The 21,157-nt window shown below is 58.4% G+C and overlaps 1 protein-coding gene across 1 annotated transcript; it reads left to right on the top strand.

Annotated features, from left to right (window-relative positions):
* The first annotated feature begins 1,022 nt into the window (after positions 1-1,022).
* On the top strand, positions 1,023-18,582 carry KRBA1 (KRAB-A domain containing 1). The gene is given in 18 exon segments (XM_036230723.1): positions 1,023-1,197; positions 1,647-1,763; positions 2,499-2,633; positions 3,327-3,482; positions 4,372-4,503; positions 4,695-4,815; positions 4,817-4,872; positions 5,601-5,756; positions 6,404-6,604; positions 7,073-7,246; positions 7,630-7,803; positions 9,632-9,784; positions 10,286-10,468; positions 11,290-11,511; positions 11,596-11,727; positions 12,827-12,928; positions 13,397-13,558; positions 15,069-18,582. Coding segments are annotated over 18 exon segments (3,288 nt in total). The 5' UTR covers positions 1,023-1,163; the 3' UTR covers positions 15,947-18,582.
* Positions 18,583-21,157: the final 2,575 nt, after the last annotated feature.

The following is a 21,157-nucleotide window of genomic DNA, read 5'->3' as shown; positions in this document are numbered from 1 at the left end:
AACAGAGCCCCTGAGTGACACATCTCATTCAGCATCCGGCAGGATGTCTTTAACATGTGGGTGTTGAAACTAGGGGAGGGAGGTGGGGAGAGGAAGATGGAGCTGAGAGGCCGGGTGGTGGCTGATGTACCTGGTACCCATGTAAGTGGGTGTGTTGGGGAGACTGTACGTGCACAGAAGCAGCCACTTGCCCACGGTCCCCAGCTGTCGTCATCAGATAGGTACGTGTTCAGGCTGGCCGCCATTTACAGCATGGCCTGTGTTCCACCGAGAGAGGCCTGGGAGGCGGGCAGCTAATATCCTTGGTCTGGGAAGTAGCCAGGTGGACCCTCCGTAGCTCAGTATATTCTTTCCTGGATCCAACTCAGACCTGTCTAGCCAGCTCTGTGTTGAGCTACCAAAAGGTGGAGAAGAAATGAGCCTCTCAGGCCATCCCAACTTGCTTCTTCTCACTGGCCTCCTGGGGCTGCGTTTTGGGTGGAACTATGGTTTTGCAGGTGTAGATTATGGTTCTCAAGGAATCGACTTATACGAACCAAACTTATAAAGGACAGACGTATAAACCAGAGCATGCCAGTTCCTTAGCATCCAGCAGCCCCCCATCCGCACTTGCGCTTGCCGCAGTTTTGCTCTTTGCAGTTTGTTACCCAGCTTCCGGTGGCCGCAGGTGTCCCTTGGCTTGTGTCTGCATCACTCCAGTCTCTACCAACTGTTGTCACATGGCCTCCTCTTCTCTCAGTGTCCCTGTGTCTTTCTTCTCTCAGTGTCCCTGAGGTCATACTGGAGTAGGGCCCACCCTACTCCAGTATGACCTCATTTTAACTCATTACATCAGCAATGACCCTGTTTCCAGATAAGGCCACATTCACAGGTACTGGGGTGAGGACTTCAGCGTATCTTTTGAGGAACACAGTCTACTCCCATCACTGTCTCTCGAGCAGATTCCTGTTGCTCCTTCACCTGCTCCCGTGTGTTGGGCACCCAGCCCACTCTCGCTGCTCCCCGCTCCCTGGTGACACTTGGCCTCGCTGGGATGGAACCAGCCAACTCCCCCGAGATTGTGCCCACAGGTGTCCATCGCCTTCCAGGACCTGGCTGTGCAGTTCTCCGAGGACGAGTGGCAGCTCCTGGGGGAGGGACAGAGGGAGCTCTACAGGGACGTGATGCAGGAGAACTACGAGGCGCTGGTGTCCCTGGGTAAGGAGCTGGCCGCGCCCTGGGGCCTCTGGGGAGGTGTGGCGAGTGTCCACGCTGAAGCACAGAAGGGAGGCTGGCCCCAGCACCAAGCGTGTCAGAGTCGCCCTGGGACCGGCCCGGCCTTAGTTTTCACCCACAAAAGGAGCACCATCTGAGGCGGTGTCCCGAGAGCCTCGGCCCGGCTGGGGGCCTCGCTGGCCTGTTAACGCCGCGTGGATCCTGTGGACGGCCCTACAGTCCCGGGCACGCTTCGGCAGGGCTGGACAGCTGGTGAGACACCAGCAAGGTCGTCTCCCAGGTTCTGACGCTCTGGTCCTTGAGGTTTGGGTGGTCACACAAACACGTGCGTGAACAGGCGCAGGGGTGGGCAGGTGCCGGGCCGCCCGCCTACTTGGGGAGACGGAGGTGAACTTCTATTCCAGAGGGACTGTCCCTATTTTTGTTCCCAGGGACAGCTGAGCCGCTCCCCCTCTCTGCCTTCCTGTCTCCCACGGAGCCTGGAGGAGCCATGAGCAGGAGCCAAGCTGGTGAGGGACAGGAGGAGCCTCCTAGGGACGGTGTCCCAGGTAAGTAAGCTTAGTGGACAAAGGCCAGTCCCCTTTGGGCATCCTGGTTCCCCTGGGCAGCCTGTACCCAGGGGGACTCACTCTCGTCCCTCCCACAGTGTGGTCCTCAGCCCCCAGCCCCACTCCTCAGGGAACACTGTGACCTCAGCCCTCCCACCTCACCACACTGCCGACCCCCGCCCCTCCAGGATCTGCACTCACCGCCCCGCTCTGCTGGGAGCCCGGCACACTGTCACCCCTTGAGCGATGTGCTCAGAAGAAACCTGGGTCTCCCTTGGGGAGCGTCACCTCTCTGGGCCCCCTTCCTGCCTCCGCCTGTGCGGAGCCAGCGTGCAGCTCCGGAAGGTGGTGCCACAGGGCCAGCATCTGGAGACCTCAACTGGTGGATGTGGCTCACAGTCCCAGCCTGGGCAGGGCCGGGAGGTTAGGGGACGCCAGGAAAGGCAGAGGGCCCAGATGGTGGGAAGGGATGGGGGGGCAGCCCTCCTGGTGTCCCCCCCAGAGGAGTGACAGAGTATAGAATCCAGCCACCCCAGCTCCCAGCCCACAGTTTTGGCTGTGCCAGCGGGCAGGTCACCGGGCCTGAGTCCCCTTTATGTCATGGACACCGGTCTCTCCTTTGTCACTCCTCATGTGACAGGAGGATCACATGAGATGCTGGTGTGCAGATGAGCACGGAAGCGTGAGTGCTGAGCAGGCACAGGGCGTGGGGGTTCACTGTGGCCTCTCCGGCAGGAGGAGCACCCCAACACAGCCTGCACCTCACCGCCCTGGTGCAGCTGGTGAAGGAGATCCCGGGGTTCCTGTTTGGGGACGTCGGCCCCGAGAGCCGGGGCGCCAGCCTGGACGAGGAGCGGGCGAGCCCCGAGGGTGAGTCGGGCAGTGGGGCAGCCTCTCTGCAGTCCCCAAGGTGAAGTCCAGGCTGTGGCCAGTGCCAGGCCCGTGGTGGAGTCACCCCGTTGCACGAACACCCCAGCGGCATGCCTACCCTCAGCACACGCGGATAGTTGGCAAGACGGAGGCTTCTGACTTTTCTCAGTGGTTTCTATGTGGCGTCATGCACACCCTTGTGGCCCCTGCCACGTTGTGTCCTGCGTGGCAGGCGAGGCCAGCCCCAGTTCTGTAGGTGAGGAAGAGGAAGCTGTGCCTTGTCCGAGTGGCCAGTGGGACCCAGGTCCCCCTCCCAGCCTGTGCTCTTCCCGCCTCACCCAGCTCTCCCTCCCTCCCCATGCCATGCCCTGCTCCCTCGCCCTTCCCAGTTCAGGCCTCACCTCGGGGGAACCTGCCCCCACCAGCCCTGGCCTGTAGGGTTCTTTGAGCCTGCTCAGTTGACAGTAAATGAAACAGGTAGGGGTGGGAGGGATTGTATCAGAAGAGGACCATGGCTGTGAGCTGGCATTTCAGGGCCCAGGGAGGACAGTGCAGAACATAGGCCTCGTCTTTGGTCTGTACCGTTAGTGGCATGCGGCAAGGAAGGGCCGGGATCGGACAACGTCAGGGGTGTTTTGCCTGTCGCTGGGCTTACATTCCAGCTTCCGGTGTCTTCTCCCTCCTCCCCGACAGCAGCTGTGACTGTGGAAGCTTGTCCTCTCCGAGGCCTACCTGGCTGCCTTCCAGACACAGCCGTCAGCCGGCCCAGCCTGGCCACCATGCCCAGTGGCAGGCCATCATCCAGCGGTTCACCTGGAGCCAGGGGACAGGGGAGCCCCCTCTCCATCAGTGAGTGTGACCTAGCAGGGGCAGGGCTCCGACCCTGGAGTCAAGGGACCAGACCCTGACCCCTCTTCATTTTCTCTGGGACTGGGTTTCTCTTGCTGCTAAATGGGGACAAGCTCCCTGGGGAGCAGCTCAGGGCCTCCGCCTCTGTGTGTAGGCCCCCGGTGGCCTCTCACCCAGCCCTGCTCCTGGAGTTGTGTGTGCTCACACTGCTTGTGCACAGTGAGCAGGGGATAGTCCTAACACTCAGGCCCAGCAGCAGGTAGCATACCTGTCCTACCTGAATCACCCACTCCGATTCTCAGACCTTTTCATCAGGGCAATCCTAAGCGCAGAGGAGGGCAAGGGTAGCCATTTTAATTTTTGTATGGTTTCACTTTATTGAAAAAATTTTTGCAACATCTTATTTTTATTAAAAATATTTTAAGTTAATACAGAATACAATGGGCATGCCTGAAAAACATACCCCATTTGGCCTTTGGTTTCAGGCGTGGTCTGGCACCTTTGCTCGGGGGTTCCATGTGCCCACATTCTAGAAGCATGAGTGCAAGATCGGGGCCTGTGTGTTGAGGCTGCTGGTGTCCCCTGCTGAGCCAAAGTCAGAGGCTGGGGTTGGGGGAGGGTCCGGGTATTTGGAGTGAACAGTCTTGGTATTTACAGTTACACCAGGGGGAAATTGGGAGAGGACCCCGAACCCCCTGCCTTCCCCAGGCAGGACTCCTGGAACAAGTCTTGTAGGAACTGGCTCTGCCACAAGTTGGAGTTCCCAGGACTTGGCCGCCCCCCAGGGATATAGGGCTGGAGAGGCCTGTTCTCTGGGAACCAGGTCTGGGGCAATTCCCCCGGGCCAGGAGCCAGGCCTGGAAGGGACTTCCTGTCTCTCCTGCTGTAGACACTGCTGACCCAGGGAGGCCTGCAGAAGACGAAGGCCCTGAAGCCCCAGGCCGGGAGCGCAGCCCTCCCACCCCTAGCCCTGGCAGGAGGAAGAGCCACGGAAAGCAGGAGAGAGGGGCCGCAGTGGCAGGTAAGAGGCTGGCTTTCCTGAGGCGGGACCCGCCCTGGGGCCGAGCGGGGCAGGGAAAGAGGCGTATCTCGTGGCTCCTCCATCTGGGCGGCCTGACAGCCCACCGAGGCAGGCGCCATCCCGTTCTCCTGGGTGGGAAATCTCAAAGACTGCCACCATCGGGGCTGCACCGCCCTCGGCCGATCATGCAGCTCCCACAGGAACCTCGCCTGGGAACAGCCCCTTACAAAGCCTCGTCAGCTGCCTGAAGAAAAGCCTGGCGCCTGGGCCCCAGCACCCTGAGGCGTCCCCAAGCTTACCGCCTCCCGTCCCTAGTGCATCGTGCTGACCAGGCCAGAGCTGGGTCTGGGAGCCTTCCCTGGGGAGGGAGTCCCTGGAGACCTGTCTCCTCAGGAGGGTTCTGAAGCCCCAACACTCAAATTGCCTTTCTGTAGGTATTTCCCTATAAATCGAGTGTCTTCTTGAAGGATCATTTGTGACTTGACTGCTTCAGTATCATCAGGGTCATATTTCTGCACCCCGGGTCCTTTTCTGTTCCTCATTCATCCTGGTGAGGGACTTCTGAGTGAGGGCTGACACTACGTGGGGTGCTCGGTGTGGACTCGGGGGACCAGGGCAGCGTGGTGGTGGCGGGAGCGCCTGTCTGGGGTCTGACACCGGTTTGCTGTGCAGACTGTGAAAGGCTCATGCGGCCTTTGAGCCTCGGTTTCCCCACCTGCAAGAGGGGGTCGCTGTCCCCGCCTGAGGCCAGGTACAATAATGGGTTTGTGTGTACGTTCCCAAAACGTAAGCCCTGTTCAGGGCCCAGGAATCGGTCCTTAAGTGCAGTTGGGGTCACACCAGGTGCTGTGCCTTCGTGATGCACCTGCGCAGCTCCCCTCCTTTCTCCGTCCGGTTCTGGCGCCGTGTAGACAGGCAGTTATAAACCGGCCACCAAGAAGACAGTGGCCTGTGTGAGACCAGTGAGTTGCAGGTGGCCCACATGTCCAGATTTCTGGCTCTGCACTTTTTTAACTGCTCACCTAGATTGTCCACTTGTTTGTCACAAAAACTAAGCACACCGGGCTCAGGAGAAGATCTGTGTCTTTTTCCGGCAGTGAAAACAGAGGCAGCGTCCGGGGATTGTCCCCTCCAGGGTCTGCTGAACTGTCTGAAGGAGATCCCGGCGCCCCGGGACACTCGCCTCAGCCACTCAGGGTCTGGGGGCCCACAGCTGCAGGAGGATCAAGGGGCCTGGAAGAGGAATTCTGGAGGTAAAGGCCTCCGGCTGCGCTGGGCGGGCCCTGGACGTTACCCATTCTTTCCACTTCCAAGCAGGACTGTGGGTGACCCTCCACAGTAAGACACTCAGGCCACGTGTCGGCACGTCACTTGGGGTAGCCAGATGTCAGGGGTCAGCACTGTAATTGGAGCTCGTGCAGGAGGTGCTTCAGCATCCGTGATAATTTTCTAGATTGTCTCTTAGAGTAGGAGCCAAGTCCCAAGAGGGAGGAAGAGAAGGCAGGGAGGGAGGGGAACCGAGAGCGGGGGGCAGCTCCAGCCCCGCGGACATTGGGGCATGTTTCGATGTGGGGTTCTTGTCAGCGTCCACATGGACCGGGGTAGCATCGCCACACCTGGCAGCTTCTCGGAACACCGAGGGAGTCAAACTGAGTCAGATGTGCTGGTTTTGGAGGAGAGACCCTGATCTGGTACTGCCTGGGGAGGGCCGACTTGGCGCCCTTGGTGGAAACCCCTGGAGGTGCCCCGCGGTCAGCAGGGCTGGGGGTGGGACAGGGTGTGTGAGTTGTTCCATCTGCTGGCACTGAGCAGGGACTGTCTCAGAGCTGACAGCCGTGGAGGCCAAGGGCTTTGGGAGCCCCGTCCAAACCCTACAGGGCCTCGTGGCGGCTTCCCACAGGGCCTCCTGGACCCCTCCAGACCTCTCCTCCCTGCCCTGGTGCTGTCGTGAAGATGGAGGACGGCTGGGCCCAGAGCCCCCCAGTGCCAGCAGCCTGTCAGCTCGGCAAGTGGACCCGCAGCCCCTCTGCCACCAGTAGCCCGGGGGACGATGGAGATGCCGGTGGGATCCGCGTGCCCCGTTGGGGCCCCGCAGCTCGAGGTGAGGCCTGGGTCGTCTGCTCGAGTCCTCATGAGGTTTCCAGCCCCCCAGCAAGGTTCTGCCCACCCATGGGGAAGGAGCGGGTCCAGTCCAGTGGGGAGGACCCGGCCGGCGCCCTCGAGCAGGCAGCCCCCTCCCTTAGCCACGTCCTCCCTAATCAGGCCCTGGCCCAGGAAGCCCTCCGGAGTGAGGACCTGTGTTCACAGGGGTTTCCTAACTGGCAGGGCTGGCCACTGCAGCCACCTGGGTGGCCCCGCCCCGCCGCGGGGCCCAGGGTGCAGTGCGTGTCATTCTCCCGGCAGGAACAGAGAGCAGCCCAAAGTCCCCCACAGTAGGGTGTTCTGCCTGGCAGGATCCCACACCTGGTGCAGGATTCATCACCCTGCAAAAGGCGGGTGGGAGAGCCAACCGGGGGCCAGGCCAGGGGACCTGCCAGAGATGGTGATAGGGCCATCTCCCCTGTCCCAGCCGGCAGTGCCTCGAGCTCACCCCTGGAAGCCCTGGAGGCCTGTCTGAAGGGCATTCCCCTGAGTGGGTCGTTACCTCCCCAGCCGCCGGCCACGTCTTGGTTCCGGAGCCCCCAGCCTGGAGACCCCGGGTCTCAGAGGCCCGAGCTGCAGCCCCGTGGATCGCACAGCCAAGGTAGCCTGGGACGTAGGCTGCGGGCGGCATTTATCCCTGCCACGGCACAGGGTGGAGATCACGCTCACGTCCTCCTCGCCCTGGGCCTCGAAGCTCACACCTTTCTCCCCACCCCACCCGCCAGCCCCCTTCTGTGCCTGCCTCCAAACAGCTCCCAGGCTGGCTGGAGGCCAGTGGACTCTCCCTGCCCCCTGCCTTGTCGAAGCCCTTATGTCCTCGCTCCAGCCCCTCCGGACCAACAGCCAGCGCATGTTGACACGCTGCGGCTTTTCAGTCAGCAGCCTGAGCTGCCGACCCGAAGGGGAGACCCCAGTGGGAGGTCCTTTGGGCCCAGGGGACCTCAGTGGCTTTTCCCATGATGCCAGCTGTACTGTTTCTTGCAGAGGTGACCGTGGGGCCTCTTCTGGCTCTGGGCTTGCAGAGCTTCATGAGAGACAGCTCTGCTCTTCCCCCAGGACCCCGCGGCACCCCCACCAGCTTCTCCTCGTCCAGCAGTACTGATGGGGACGTGGATTTCCAGAGCCCAGAAGCCAGCCAGGGGCGCAGGCCTGGAAAAGGTGCGTTGGCCAACCCGAGGCCGGGGGTCGATCCTGGGAAGGGGAGGGAGGCGCCCCAGCCCACTGTCATGGCCATCCTGCCCGAGTCCGGCCGCCAGCCCCAGTGTGAGAAGCACAGCTGGGTGCCCAGGCAGGAGGGACGCGGGCTTGCTTTTCGGGGGGTCTGTTTTAGCTACTTGGCTCAGAAGGGGCAGGGCAGCATCGAAGATCTCTTAAAAATGAAAAGGGTGTCTCTTAGCATCTTCCTTATCTCAGCCACAAAGAAGTATCTGTGGTATCAGACTGATCTCTGACTTGGAAAAAGTGTGATGAGGTTCGTGGAAAACCACCTTAAAGAGGGTGTCTGGTGACCTGTGTCTCCCCAGGTCACTCTGCAGAGAGGCATCCATGGTGAGCTGTCACCTTTTTAGAATCTTGCAGGACTCTCCAGTGTTCGCCCTCAACCTTTTTCCCACCTGTACAATCCAAGTGCTCTTGGTTGACCTTGTCACTGCCCCGGGGCTCACCTCCATGTCCTGGCCTCACCTGTTGTCAGTGCAGAGATCCAGAGCTCACCCAGGACTCTGCACCCAGCCAGCTGGGGCCCAGAGGGCAGGACCGAGCACCCCCATGGCCTGGATCCCTACACCCTGCCAGGCATCACCGACTCGGGCGTGGGGCTCCTTCCTCCCAAAATGCAGCCCGCTTTCCTAATTCTTAGTCTTTAATCGGCAACATAACTTGTGGTCTTGTTCAAAAGCCACACAAGGTTATGTAGGAAAGGTGACATCTCCCTCTGCTGCCCTCCCCGAGTCACCACTGCTGAGTTCTTTCACCTTCAGAGAGGTTCCACGCGTGACCGAGCTTCCTGGTCCCTCACAGAGGTGGTGGCATTTTGTACACGGCTCCTGCACCGCGCTCTGCGCCTCGCCACTGATCTCTGACACTCCCCGCGCTTCGCCTCAGCTTTCCTGTGGGTGGCACCCACCTTCAGCGGCTGCGCGGCAGCGTGGTCAGCACGGTTCCTTCCACAGACTCGCTGTTGACAGACCTTGTTTGCTAAGTAGCCCAAACTGTAGAGATTCTGCGTCGTCTTTCAGAAGCTCCCCGGCCCCCCTGTTGCCCCAGGACTCAGCACTATCCCCTGGGGAAGGCCGTGTTTGGGGTTCCGATAAGGGGCTCTTGCGCACTCCAGCCCCATGTGACAGTGGCGTGTCTGGTGGTGGTTCTTCCCAGGCGCTGCCCGGCCCTGCAGCAGCTAACTCCTGGAAAGAGATGTCAGCTCACGTCGGAAGGGCTCCTTCTGCTCTAGAATTTCGGCTCATCTAGGTCCTGTTGCTTCTATAGCTGTCGCTAGGAACAGACTTGCAGTTCGTTTGGTTTCCTCTCCTAGCTGAACCGCATCAGTATTGGTCGGCCTTGACCTACCCCATCATACCCAGAGGCGAGGGCGCCCTTGGTGTTTCCCCTCTGAGTGGCGAGGGCGCCCCGGTGACTTCCGGTCCTCAGAGCCGTCCTGTGGGTGAGGCAGGGCAGCGGCGTCCCTCACGGGTGGAGCTGGGTCTCCTGACAGCGGGCTTGCGGCCGGCCTCCCTCATCGCAGCCCCTGACCAGGCTTCCACATCGGTGGCCGAGAAAGGCTGGCCTGGCTTTGGCAGGGCCGCCCAGAGCCAGGGCTGCCACGTGCTTGGGGCCAGGTCTTGGTCCAAGGGCCCTGAACTGCCGTGACAGGTCCAGCACTCTGCGCCGCCTCCTGTGGGCCCAGCCGCCCTGGACAGGGCACAAGCAATGCTCCTGGGGTTCACGGAGGCAAGGCTCTGATGAAGTTCCAAATGTCGGCTTTTCACAGGAGGCCCAGTGGGCAGCTCTCCACTCCAGGGCCTAGAGAACTGTCTCCGAGAGATACCTGCGCCCAGGTCACAGCCTGCCTGGTCCTGGTCCTCGGCAGGGGACAGGGGACCACGGAGAGCAGAGCCCAAGAACTGGACAGCAGAGCAGGAAGGTAAAGTACGGCTGCCTGGGTGTCTAGGAGCAAGAAAAGGCCCTCCCAAGCTCAGAAGCGCCCCAGGCCCCGCTTCCCCCAGCAGCTGGAGGGCCCGCACCCGCCCCTAGACAGAGATGCCCTGGAAACAGCCTGGGCAGAGAGGCTTGCATGCGGCCGGAAGGCCAGAGTTAGGCCAGCGGGGGTGGGAGGGCTGGGGGTGGAAGCAGGGCGGTGCCCTCTGCCTCTCAGGCCGTGTTGGTGGAGTGTCTTGACCATGGCTGTGCTGGCCCCACGTGCCTTGATGTTTGCCACAGTCACTGAGCTGTGGGGCTCCCAGGGACCCAGGTGGCTGGGTCCAAAGAGATTCTGGTGGATTTGGGCAGCCCCTGGGGACATCTGCAGGACCGGAGTGTGCCCCGCACATGGAGCTCGTGTGCCCAAGAATCCAACGATGACAGAGTTGTTCTCTGTTTGTTAACTCCGGGGGCTGACAGGCCTCTTGGCCTCTCATTAAAGCAGGACTGAGGGGCAATGCCTGTGATCCAGTCCGTCTGGGACCACATGGCGGGGACGTGCCCACCAGGAGCCTGAGGCCGGCCAGCCCGCAGGCACTCGCCCCCAGCAGTGTCCCTGCCTGCTGCCAGCAAGGGTTCAAAGACCGCGTGGCCACCAGGCCAGGACCGTGGAGGTGGCTCCCAGATGGTAAGCGGACGTCTGCCCCCGGCGCTCACTGGCATGTGTTCCCTCCAGATAAAGCCTGTGCCAGGGGAATAGGTTTCCCTCCCTGCTCTGTTCCTCTGCTCCTCCCTGGTCTGACCCCTGTTCCCCAGACTGCCGGCTGGAGCACGTGAGCTGCGTGCCCTGCGAGCCATGCACACGGTCCCCAAAGACCGCCGGCCATGGCGCTTGGACTTGTCCTAAGAGAAGATAAAGTGTCCCAAAGTGCTGAGAAGAAGGGGCGGGCGGAGAACACTGGCTTGATCTGGCTGCGGGGATCGTGGGGATTGTCCAGGGGAAGGTCTCATTTATCGGTGATTCCCGGGGGCAGAGGGTATTCCCCGTGCTGACGATCCACTTAGTTTAACCCACAGCAGAATTCCGGCCTAGCCCTGCTGAGTGCTGGAGACTTTGGCTTGCTTGAATAAATACGTTATGGCAAATATTCCCACCAGAGAAGAGCTTGCTTCAGGGCGTCCTGCGGACATACTGAGCCTGTGCTTTGGACTGCCGGTCCTCGATGCAAGTAGGAGGTGCTGCCCGGCTTATAAGACCCAGGGCCTGGCTGGAGCTGATGACTAGTGGCTCCAGGGACTTGAGACTTCCGGAAAGCTCCCAGCTGGCTTTCCAGAGGGGCCAGGGCCCTGGCCAGGCTCTGGCTTTGCTCCACTCCACTGTCCACGGCCTTAGAGGAGCTGTTCAGGTCCACCAGAGCTTGTCTGGGCCATTGGCCAGACCAGCAGGGACCAGCTTCCTGCCGGTCCTCAGCCTGAAAGACAGAAGGTCTTATGTTGTCGTTTGCCCAGGGACAACCACCACGCCCTCCCCGCTCCACTGCCTGGAGAACTCTCTGAAGGGGATCTTGCCTGGGAGGCCCCTGCGCTTCGCCTGCTTGGCCGGCCCTGGCCTCGGCCCTGGCCCCGGCCCCGGCCCCAGCTCCAGCTCCAGCTCCAGCTCCAGCTCCAGCTCCAGTTCCTCTGAAGGTGACCTGAGGCCAGAGCCTGAGCCCTGGCAGCCTCTCCCGCAAGGTGAGCTTGTCAGGGAGACGAGGGCAGGGAGCTGTGCCCCAGGCTGGGGCCACGGCCCTGACACCAGCTTTGTTTGTGATGCAGAGAGGGACCCGCCTCCCGGCAGCAAGGGTCCTGGCCCGCCGTCCCCACGCCCTGGCGGCACCCCTGCTGGCAGCAGCCCTGGTGATGGCCCAAGGAGGACAGAGCCCAGGGACCACTTCGGCCTCAGTGCAGGTGAGCCCGGGGTCTCATGACAGGGGTGTGTTCCCAGGAGGGCCACAAGTCCAGAGACTAGGTTCTCGGAGCCCTACTGGTCACTTTACCCGACTTGCCAGAAGGTTCTCTCCGTTCGTCATGCTTGAGTTTCCCATAAGACGAGCTGTGTCTGAGAGAGGAGGTGGGCTGCTGAGGTGCACAGGGCCCCGGGAGTGTTCGTTAGGATGCCTGACGATAAACTCAGTGCGCGCGTGCTGTCACATCGCGTACGCACGTCATGGCGCGTGCGCACATACCCCGTCGTGTCAGCCCCGGCCTGTCCGTAGTGCTGAGTGCTGCTGTCAGCTGGGGGCCCTGGGGGACTCGCCCGGTCGTGTTCCCCGTGTTCGTCAGAGTGAGTCCCACAGGCATTTCCCGTCCAGGGCCCATGTTCAGGCTGGGCCGGCCCCGTGGTTCTCATTACGATCATAGGACGCACTTCAGCAGAAGGCCCCGGGAGCTCTGAGGAACAGGGTTTATTAACACACACAGGTCCTGGAGGGCGCGCAGCGAGGTGGCGGGCTGGGGGCTCGGGGAGGAGAAAGCACGCGGACCCGGTGCTCTGTCTTTATTAGGGTCGAGGGCGGGGCACTTAGGGTTTGTATTGGCTAATTTAAAACGTAAGAGCCAGAATTAGGGCTGAAGGACAAGCGGGGTCACTTAGTGATCAGTTACGTAGGTCACCCAGGGCTGTCTGAAGGAGGGATGTTTGTGAGGGGTGGGCAGCCTGGCTGCTTGTCGTGTGGTTTCACTAGCAGCTGTCATGCAGCGGCACTGCGCTCGTCCGAGGTGGATGTCTTGACATGGGTACCACAGTCCAAAGCTTAGTGTCAGACGCTTACGGTAATGCTCAAAAGCTTAACGTCAGGGACCTAGGCTGTGCACGTATACGTATGAACGTAGAATGATGATAATATATATTAAAGATTTGGTACTAAACGAAAACTGTGTCAAAAGTGAGGTTTCTCCACCCGGGAGAACTGAGAGGCTGTCTGGTCAAGAAAGCTGGAAACCCTGCCTGCTGTCCCAGGCCACCTCACTTCTTAGTCCCAGCCTGACCCAGTGTCTGACCCGGCAGGAAAAGCAGAAGAGAAGACGGGAGGCAGGTCCCAGTCACCCAGGAGAGAAGTGTGCTCAGAGACCCCAGGCCAGCCTGGTCCCTGGGGCAGCACCCGAGGAGGTAGGGGAGAGTGACGGGTCAGGGAGGGGGGTTTCCCTGAACTCAGGTCGGTGGCCCGTTGAGTCCTTGGCCTCTGCAGGCCCAGGCTGTGCCCAGTGAGCCTGGCAGGGAAGAGCAGGGTGGACAGGGCACGGCCCATAGGGTGCCCTCAGCACACCCCTGGAGGAGCCTCACTGCGGGCGGGACCTGCTCCCCCTGGTCCCCACACCGTGGTACAGCCACGGGCATCATGCCGGAGCCGCACAGGACTCCAGATAATCCAGGCCCTCTCAACACACGCCCCAGCGGGCCATTTGACCAGAGTCAAGCTCCCCAACAGGCCAAGTGTATCCACCTGGCATCTCATTTAACCATTATGTGAAAGTTGAAAGTTTGATTTCTTTAGGTCACACCCAAATTTCCCCATGTCAGAATGGCTCTGTCAGAGTGACGTGTCCTCTCCCCAAGTGCTCTGTGCTCTTTCCACAGGGGCAGCTGGGAGTCCCAGCCCTGTCCCTCGGCCAGAAAAAAGGCCCGAGGTGGGGCCTTGCCCACCTCCTGGGTCAGCACCTGGACCCCTGTCCTGGAAACCCAGGGTTAGTGAAGAATCTGGGGGCCTGGGGCCTGGACATGGAGGACCAAGTGTTGCAGGTGAGCTGGTGGCTTCCCCATCCCCTCAAGTTGTCTGGAGCACCCCCCGCAGGCACAGGGGTGGGCAGGCGTTCGGCGTGTGCCCGGCCGACAGCTCCTTCCCACGAGGCAGGCTGGCCTGCAGCCTGGTCACAGCTGGGGAAAAGCTTTTCTTAACGCCCTTCCAGGCTTGTTTGGGTCACAAGTAGGGAGAGTCTCACCTCGAACTCACTTTAGGTTGCTTATTTCATTTCAGTGTTTTCCTGACAGCAGTAGCTGGCTGTTTCATAAAAGCATAGATAACTTTTTAGAGGCAAAACACAAATTGAGACTTGCGCCAGAATAGATACGTCCAGAATCACAGGTTAGGGTTTGAGGGGACTTCGGTGAGGAGACCTAGGTCCAGTCTCGGTGAGTGACCTGGCCACGGGTATTCGGGAATGTGGGATGTGCCACACTGCATGGAACCCCAAGGACATGCTTCCCTGAGCCGCGCCGGGGACACGCAGGAGGGCGTGGGGCCTCCTGGGGCACTGTAGGACGGGCGCTGGGACCCTCACGCCATTCTCGAAGCGCGGCCCGTGGTGGCTCCATCGCTGGACCACAGGTTGGGCTACTCTTGACGGGCAGCTGTCTTATTAAGGGCTCTGCGCTGGCCTGAGGCTGGCAGTCCCCTGCGCTCCCTGAGGAGTGCCCCTTACCTCAGACCCTTTCTAAAGAGCTTGACCAGGCAGCAGTGGGGTTCTTTAGCCTCTAGTCGTCACCTTTTCCTCTGACTAAAGCCCTGGAAGTCTGAAAAGAGGCTTCTAGGCAGGCGGGGCTCCGAGGGACGTGGAAGAGCAGGCCCGCCCTTCCGCCAAGGGGCAGCGGGGCTGCCTTGTGAAGTTCGCCCAGGGCGGAAACCAGTTCCCGGGCAACAGGGTGAAGGGTTAGGTGACTTAAGATTAAGACCCTGTGACTCTGCAGCTTCTGAATCGGAAGGACGGAGGTCAGGGAACCCTTGTGGTTTGCTTGTGACCAGCCACACTGGGCTCCGACACGGACCCCAGTCACCCCACTGGCACCTCCAGGCCCCCGGTTGGACGGGCCCTCCTGGGCCCTCTGCAAGACACTGCCCATGGTCTTGGCCTCATGCTGTCTGCTGAGGCTTCTCCAGGCCCCGCCCACGGACTCCCTAGGGCATGGTTAGAGACCCTCAGGTGCTGTCTGTTCCCAAAGATGGCACAAAGAACCCACCAATCCTTTTCCTAGAAGGTGAGCAAAGCCAGTGTCCTAAGAAAGCTTGGTTACCATGGACACCCAATCTGTGGTTTATCCTGCCCGTGAATTTGGGGAACAACCAGGAGATATGGCCATAGTTGATGTTGCGAACATTGTCATCAATATTTTCAAGCCCGAGTCACTTCCTTGCCATCTAGAGCCAGGCCTTGGCGGGGCAGGATGCAAAGTGTGTTAGTTCAGGGCAGCCCTGGGCGGGGAGAGGTCCCGACAGCCTGAGCTCTCTCACCGCACATCCCTGCTCTGATTTCAGCCGGGACCGGAGGGAGGCCGCTTCCCAGGGGCCCGCCTGAGCCGTCGCCCGCAGCCACTGTCCCTCCAGCTTGGCCGCCCGCCTCCCCGCGGCCGCCATGTTCCTGTGGGGCTTTCCTGCAGCAGGAGCTCCACGGCCTCAGTGTCGCCCTCTCGGAGAAGCTGGACCAGCTGGCCACGGCCCTGGCAGGCCTGTCTCAGGAGGTGGCCACCATGAAGACCCAGGTGGATCGGCTGGGGAGGCGCCCACGGGGCCCTGGGCCCAAGGGCCAGGCCTCCTGGCCGTGGGCCCTCCCTTGGGGCACTGCTCAGAGACACCTGCCCTACTGGAGACGGAAGGGCCCCACCAGGCCGAAGCCAAAGGTCCTGCGCGGCCAGGCGGAAGGCTGCCGGGCTGGCGACACCTCCGGCCTCTCCCACAGGACGCTCCACCTGGTGCCGCCCGCAGAACCTTCTGGGCCCCGCTCCAGCCCTTCCCAGCAGCCCCCGTACGCGGCATGCAGCCGCGCCGTGCTGACTGTGCACCCCGCCCTCGGGCACACCGGGGGCCACCAGAGCCCGCCGCCCCCTTCGGTGCCTGCTGCCTTCCAGATGTCCTCTCCTGCCACCAGTGCAGACGCAGAGCCGCCCGCCGCCGTGGCTGCGCCAGCTGGGACTCAGAACTGGCTCAGGGAACCAAACGGCTTGTTGACGGGGGTCCAGAGAGCCCTCAAGGAGGAACTGTGGGGCACGGAACACAGGGATCTGAGGTGGGGGGCCCCCAGCCACCTTCTTCATCAGCTCAGTCCTGAGAGAGCTCTGCCCCCGGCTGCCTCTCCTAGGGCCTGGCCCACCCCCACCCCCCGCCCCAGCCAAACCTTCCCCGTTTCTGGGCAGTGAGGGGCTGGGCGCCCCCTGGCCCAACCGCCCCAGACTCCAGGATGCTCTTTGTTCAGCCGCCGTGTGGGGCTTATTCCGCAGCCGTGCCGTGGCCACCGCGGCTCAGGTTCGTTCAGAAGTCGCTTCCTCCTGCCTTTCCAGAGGGGGGGGGGGGGGGGGGGTGTTGCTGGCGGACACACATGCTCATGGCACGTGTGCCGCGAGGGCCCCTCCCCAGCACCCGCCTTCCTGATCTCAGCTTCCGGGTAAACGTGGGCAAAGATTCCCTCCGGGAGAACTCTGCCCCATGGTCTCAGCTGAATTCACCTCTGGATTCCAAAACTTCTTTAAAGAAGTCGACTGCTGAGAGAAGGCCCTGGCTCCATGGCAAGGGCTCAGTGGGTCACGCCAGGGCTGAGTAGTCTGTTCCCACTGCTGGGGACAAGTTGGCTTGGCTGCCCACCCTCCACACTGTCGAGGGAATGCACCGTCTCCCACAGGGCTGGGGACGATCGGTTGCAGGACGCGGCCCAAGGTGCCTGGGAAGAGCAGCATGCGCATTGATTCCTGGGGCCACCAGAGCAGGGTGCCATGGAGCGGGCAGCCCGGCACGTCCCCGGGCCAGGCAGCGGCGCTGGCTCCCGAGTCCGCGAGGGAGACTCCCAGGCTCCTCCCCTGGCTCGTTGGGGGGTGTCTTCATGTTCACATGGGGTTCTAGCTATGTGCATGTCTCCAGGTCAGGTCGCACTCTGAAGTACTGGGGGTTAGGGCTTCTACATGGACTCGGGGGGCACAGTTCAGCCCCTAACACCTGCAAGCGACTGGGCTAGTCTCGGCTTCCTCTTGGGAGAGGAGAGCGTGACCCACCGGTCTCTAGGCCAGAATGGCCTGCTCTGGGCCCCACCCCTCAGGTGGCAGGTGGCATGTTGGGAAGCTCGCCTGTCACCTACCCACCTCGTTTCCTCCAGGGTCAGATCTTTTCCCCACCCTCATGTCCCCCCGCGTCCTCATTCGATCTGAAGAATCTCTGGGAGCTGTCTGTGTGTACACGTTACCCAGGAAGGACGGGCCCGGCGTGGACCGACTCGGTCAGCTCCGCTGTCCGGGTCCTGGGCCGCCAGTGCTGGGGCCCGGCCAGTGCGGGGCCCGGGAGGGACTGGCCGTGATGGCTGCACAGCGGTGCCTCGTGGCTGGCGCGTGTCTGCAGCCAGGGTCACGGGATGTACAGGGTCTGGCCTGTGCTCTTTGCTGCCCCTGTGCAGGCAGCAGGGGGGAGGGGCCGGGGAGACAGACTGTCACAAAGCAGGGACAGGCGTAAAAATGTTCTCAAACGAGCATTCCTCACAGCTGGCCGTACCCGACAGAGGACACGGGGCAGGAAAGTTCTAGGCTTTCCACTCAAGACCTCAGGAAGGTGAGCCCAGCTCCTTTTCAAGCCGTGCGGGGAGTGACACTGGGCGCATTCCAGAGCTGGTAGACCCGGAAGGGGACAGACCCGCGTGCCCCAGTACTGGTTGGGGCACCGGCCCTGGCGGCGAGGAGAATGGTCGCCCCGCTCAGCCCTCGCATCCCGCCCGAGCAGCCCCCATGCTCGGGCAGCGGCAATAGGTGGCCCACTGTCTGCCGTCGTACGGCGTTTGAAGGCTGGGTTTTGTGGACTTCACTGATACCAGCTACCACGCAGACTGCAGCAGTGCTGCGGACGAACGAGCTCGGAGGGTGTGACTCGCGCGTGGTTGCACAGCTTTTCGTTGGCAGGGCCAGGAAGGGCACCAGACACCCGGAGCCCCCTGCACGTCGCCTCCGCCGGGCAGCTTCCCCGCCCAGCCCTCGCCTGCTGCCGGGGACAAGGATACCGAGTCACTCCAGTCTAGGTGGTCTGAGCCAATCATACTGGACAGGAAGTTCAAATCTTTCATAGAAAGAATGTGGAAAGTGAGAAATGAAATGAACGGCAAGCTTCGGGATCTGCAGCGATGTTTGCCCCACAGGTCCGCTGCCACACAAACCAGAACCTTTTTTTATAATTATTAACCGAAGAACTGCCTAGAATCACCAATTTGGTGAAAAATCTATATGCAGCTTAGGATTCTGTTGTGTGTCCTTCACCTGCTTTGTGAGGAAATGTCACTTTGGGAGGAACTGAGGGGCCTTTTGAACTCAGGAATTTCAGGGGTCTGTGGGTAAGGGGCAGAGAAGGCCCTGGCTCTGCCTGTCACCGTCCCGGGAAGTAGCCTAGAGGATGGCTCCGGGCCGACCCGGGCACAGACTTCTCCGTCAGGGGTCCTCCAGTGCGCCATCTGCCGCCTGCCAGCCTGGCCACTGGCATGAAGGAAGGGGACGGTCCTGCTTCAACCGATCAAAATCAGAATGAGCTCCTCACGTGTCCAGGCCACCTGTGAGGCGTCCAGCGGAAGAGAGGCCACAGTGGGGGTGGGGGGTTAACTGCCCGCTGCTGCCTGCTGAAGGAGCTCGGTTCACCTGCTGGAAGACCAGACCTGTGACCTCGTTTGTGTCGTTGTGTTTTAGCTGTGGCTTCTGTAAATACTCTACAGTTGGATTTTATTTTTGAATACAACTTGATAAAATTTTTGTTCCTTACTTGGAGCCCTGAATTGATTTACATGTAATAAAATTACCGACAGATTTGAACACACCGTCTTGTTCTGTGCTTGCTTTTTTCACACTCGTTCTGGGCCTTTTCCCTGCTTTCCTGCTTTCTGTTGTGTTGACAATGTTGTGGGTTTCGTTTGTTTTCAGTCATTCCATTTTCCCACTACTGGACTCACCATTTAAAGAACCAAAAGGAAAAACATCTAAATTTGCAATCGCGTTTGGGAAATTTTAGCATACCTTTCCCAGAAATTGATAGAATAAATCAGGGAGGATGTGGAAGATTTGAACAAGTCAGTTAACAAATGTGGCTCGATTGATGAATGTATAGAACACTGCACCACAGAATTACAGAATGAATGTTCTTCTCAAGCATACACAGAACAGTCACAAAGACTGACCACATAATAAGCCTTGGAACAAGATTAAACAAATTTAAAAGTATTAAAATTATATAGAGTATGTTCTCTGACCATACTTTAGCTTTTTAGTTAGGAAAAAGAAATGAGAAATTCTTATATATTAAAAAAAAATTATGCTCTCACACCTATGTGTCAATGAAGAAATAAATATTTTGAACTGAACTGTAAAAAAAGTACCACAGGTCAAACTTGGAGTCTAAAACTAACTCAGTATTTAGAAATGTATTGGCATAGATGCATACAAGAAAAAGGAAAGGTTAAGAATTTATAAGGAAGTAGAAATAAGACAGCAAAGGAACCCCCCACACACACACACACACACACAAGTCAAGGGCATGTAGAGGTAAGAGCAGAAATTAGTGAAATAGCATTCATAGAAATAATAAAGCCATAAATTGTTTAACAAAAATGACCAGCTCGTGTTATAATTCATCAATAATAGAAGGCACAAGTTGACCAGCTCGTGGTATAATTCATCAATAATAGAAGGCACAAATAACCAATCTCAGGAAAGAAAAAGGTGACATCACTACCAATGTTGCTATAGACCATATAAAAATAAGATATTTCAAGCAATTTGCCTAAAATTTGAAAATTTGATTAAATTATACATTTCCCATAACAATACAACTTAACAAAACACACTCAAGAAGAAACAGAAAGCCTGAATAGCTCCTTACCATTCAAAAAAATTGCATCAGATCAAATATCTTGCTGCAAAGCAAACTACGACTGAGAAGTCTTTACTGGTAAATTCCACCTCTCATTTAAGGAGAAGGTCATTTCTATTCCAGGGAACATAAAAGTAGGCATTCCTCTTTAACTCATTTTATGAGACTACGGTAACCTTGAAACCAAAAGTTGAGGACAGTACAAGAAGACAATCAGAATAATCTCAAAAAACTGTGTAAAGAAGCAAAAATTCTGAATGGGTCCTATCAAACAATCTAGCAATTTATAAAGAGAATAAAACATCATGACCAAATTGGGTTTATCTCAGAGATTCAAGGATGGTTTCAACAATTAAAAATCTCTGGCGATCACCCACCACAATCATCAAGCAGGAGAATCCAGTGACCATCTCAATAGGTGCAGAAAGACGATCTGCTAAGAGCCAGCAGCCATAAACACTCGCTAAGCAAACCACGATGAGAAAGGATATTTCTTAATTTGGTAAAGATTATCTGCCAAAAAAATAGAGCAAACACGGTACTTAAGGGGTGACATATTGAAGTGTTTCCTCAGTTGCAGAATGAGGAAGGGAGGTCCAGTAGAAAACAGAAAACCCACAATAGTGGATTTTCTAACCAGGACAGGAAGACAAGGGAAAAAGAAGATACGAAAATCCAAAAAGAAGGAACAAAAGGGTCATTACAAGTGACGTGACTGCACACGTAGTTGGAAGGAGTCTATACCTAAACTATCAAAATGAATGAGAAAATTTTTTTTAATTAAGAATTTTCATTTGTTGTAACCAAAAAAAAAAAAAAATATTCAAGAATCTAGGCATAACCAGAAAAGGTTTATATGGAAAAACTACTGAGCACTTTTTCATAATTTCCTTCACTTCTTATTCCTGACAGTCCAGGTAGATGTTAATCCTGTTATTATCCTGTTATTATCGTCTTTATTTTACAAACGAGGCAAGGGCCGCACAGAGGGATTAGTAAGCTCGCTCCCCGTCACAGAGCCAGTAGGGGACCGAGCCACAGTTGGAATGGGAGTAATTGCCTTCTGAGCAGTCAGGCCTCAAAACACGCAGAGCAAGAGCACCTGCAAGCTCGGTTTGTGGAGTCTGAGGCAATTCAGGGAAGAAGGGGGGGGGGAAGCAGATTATTTTTGAAATTACTAAGCTGCAACACTTATGTGGATGTTATTTGTTGAATGTCTGCTCCCCACAGCGGTTGTAAGCTCTACGAATGAGGGCAGATGCAAATTGCATCTGTAATTATTACCGCTGGGTCAAGGAGAGAGTAGGGGCTCTCTAAACATGAACCGAACACCTGAATGACGCATTTATTTGGATTCGAGACACCAGATTTAGGCTTGGTGGTGACCTGGACTTGGCCTTGAAGGTGATGAAGGGCGACGCCCTGGCAGCGGTCCTCATCTCAGTGCACATTGGGATCACTCGGGACAGGTTTGAGAAATCAAGTTCAGGCCTCACTTACGCAGGTTCTAATTCAATTGGACTCTC

The sequence above is a fragment of the Rousettus aegyptiacus genome, unplaced genomic scaffold, assembly GCF_014176215.1.
Source record: "Rousettus aegyptiacus isolate mRouAeg1 unplaced genomic scaffold, mRouAeg1.p scaffold_m13_p_13, whole genome shotgun sequence".
Taxonomy (NCBI): domain Eukaryota; kingdom Metazoa; phylum Chordata; class Mammalia; order Chiroptera; family Pteropodidae; genus Rousettus; species Rousettus aegyptiacus.
This window is presented reverse-complemented; position numbering and strand designations above follow the sequence as displayed.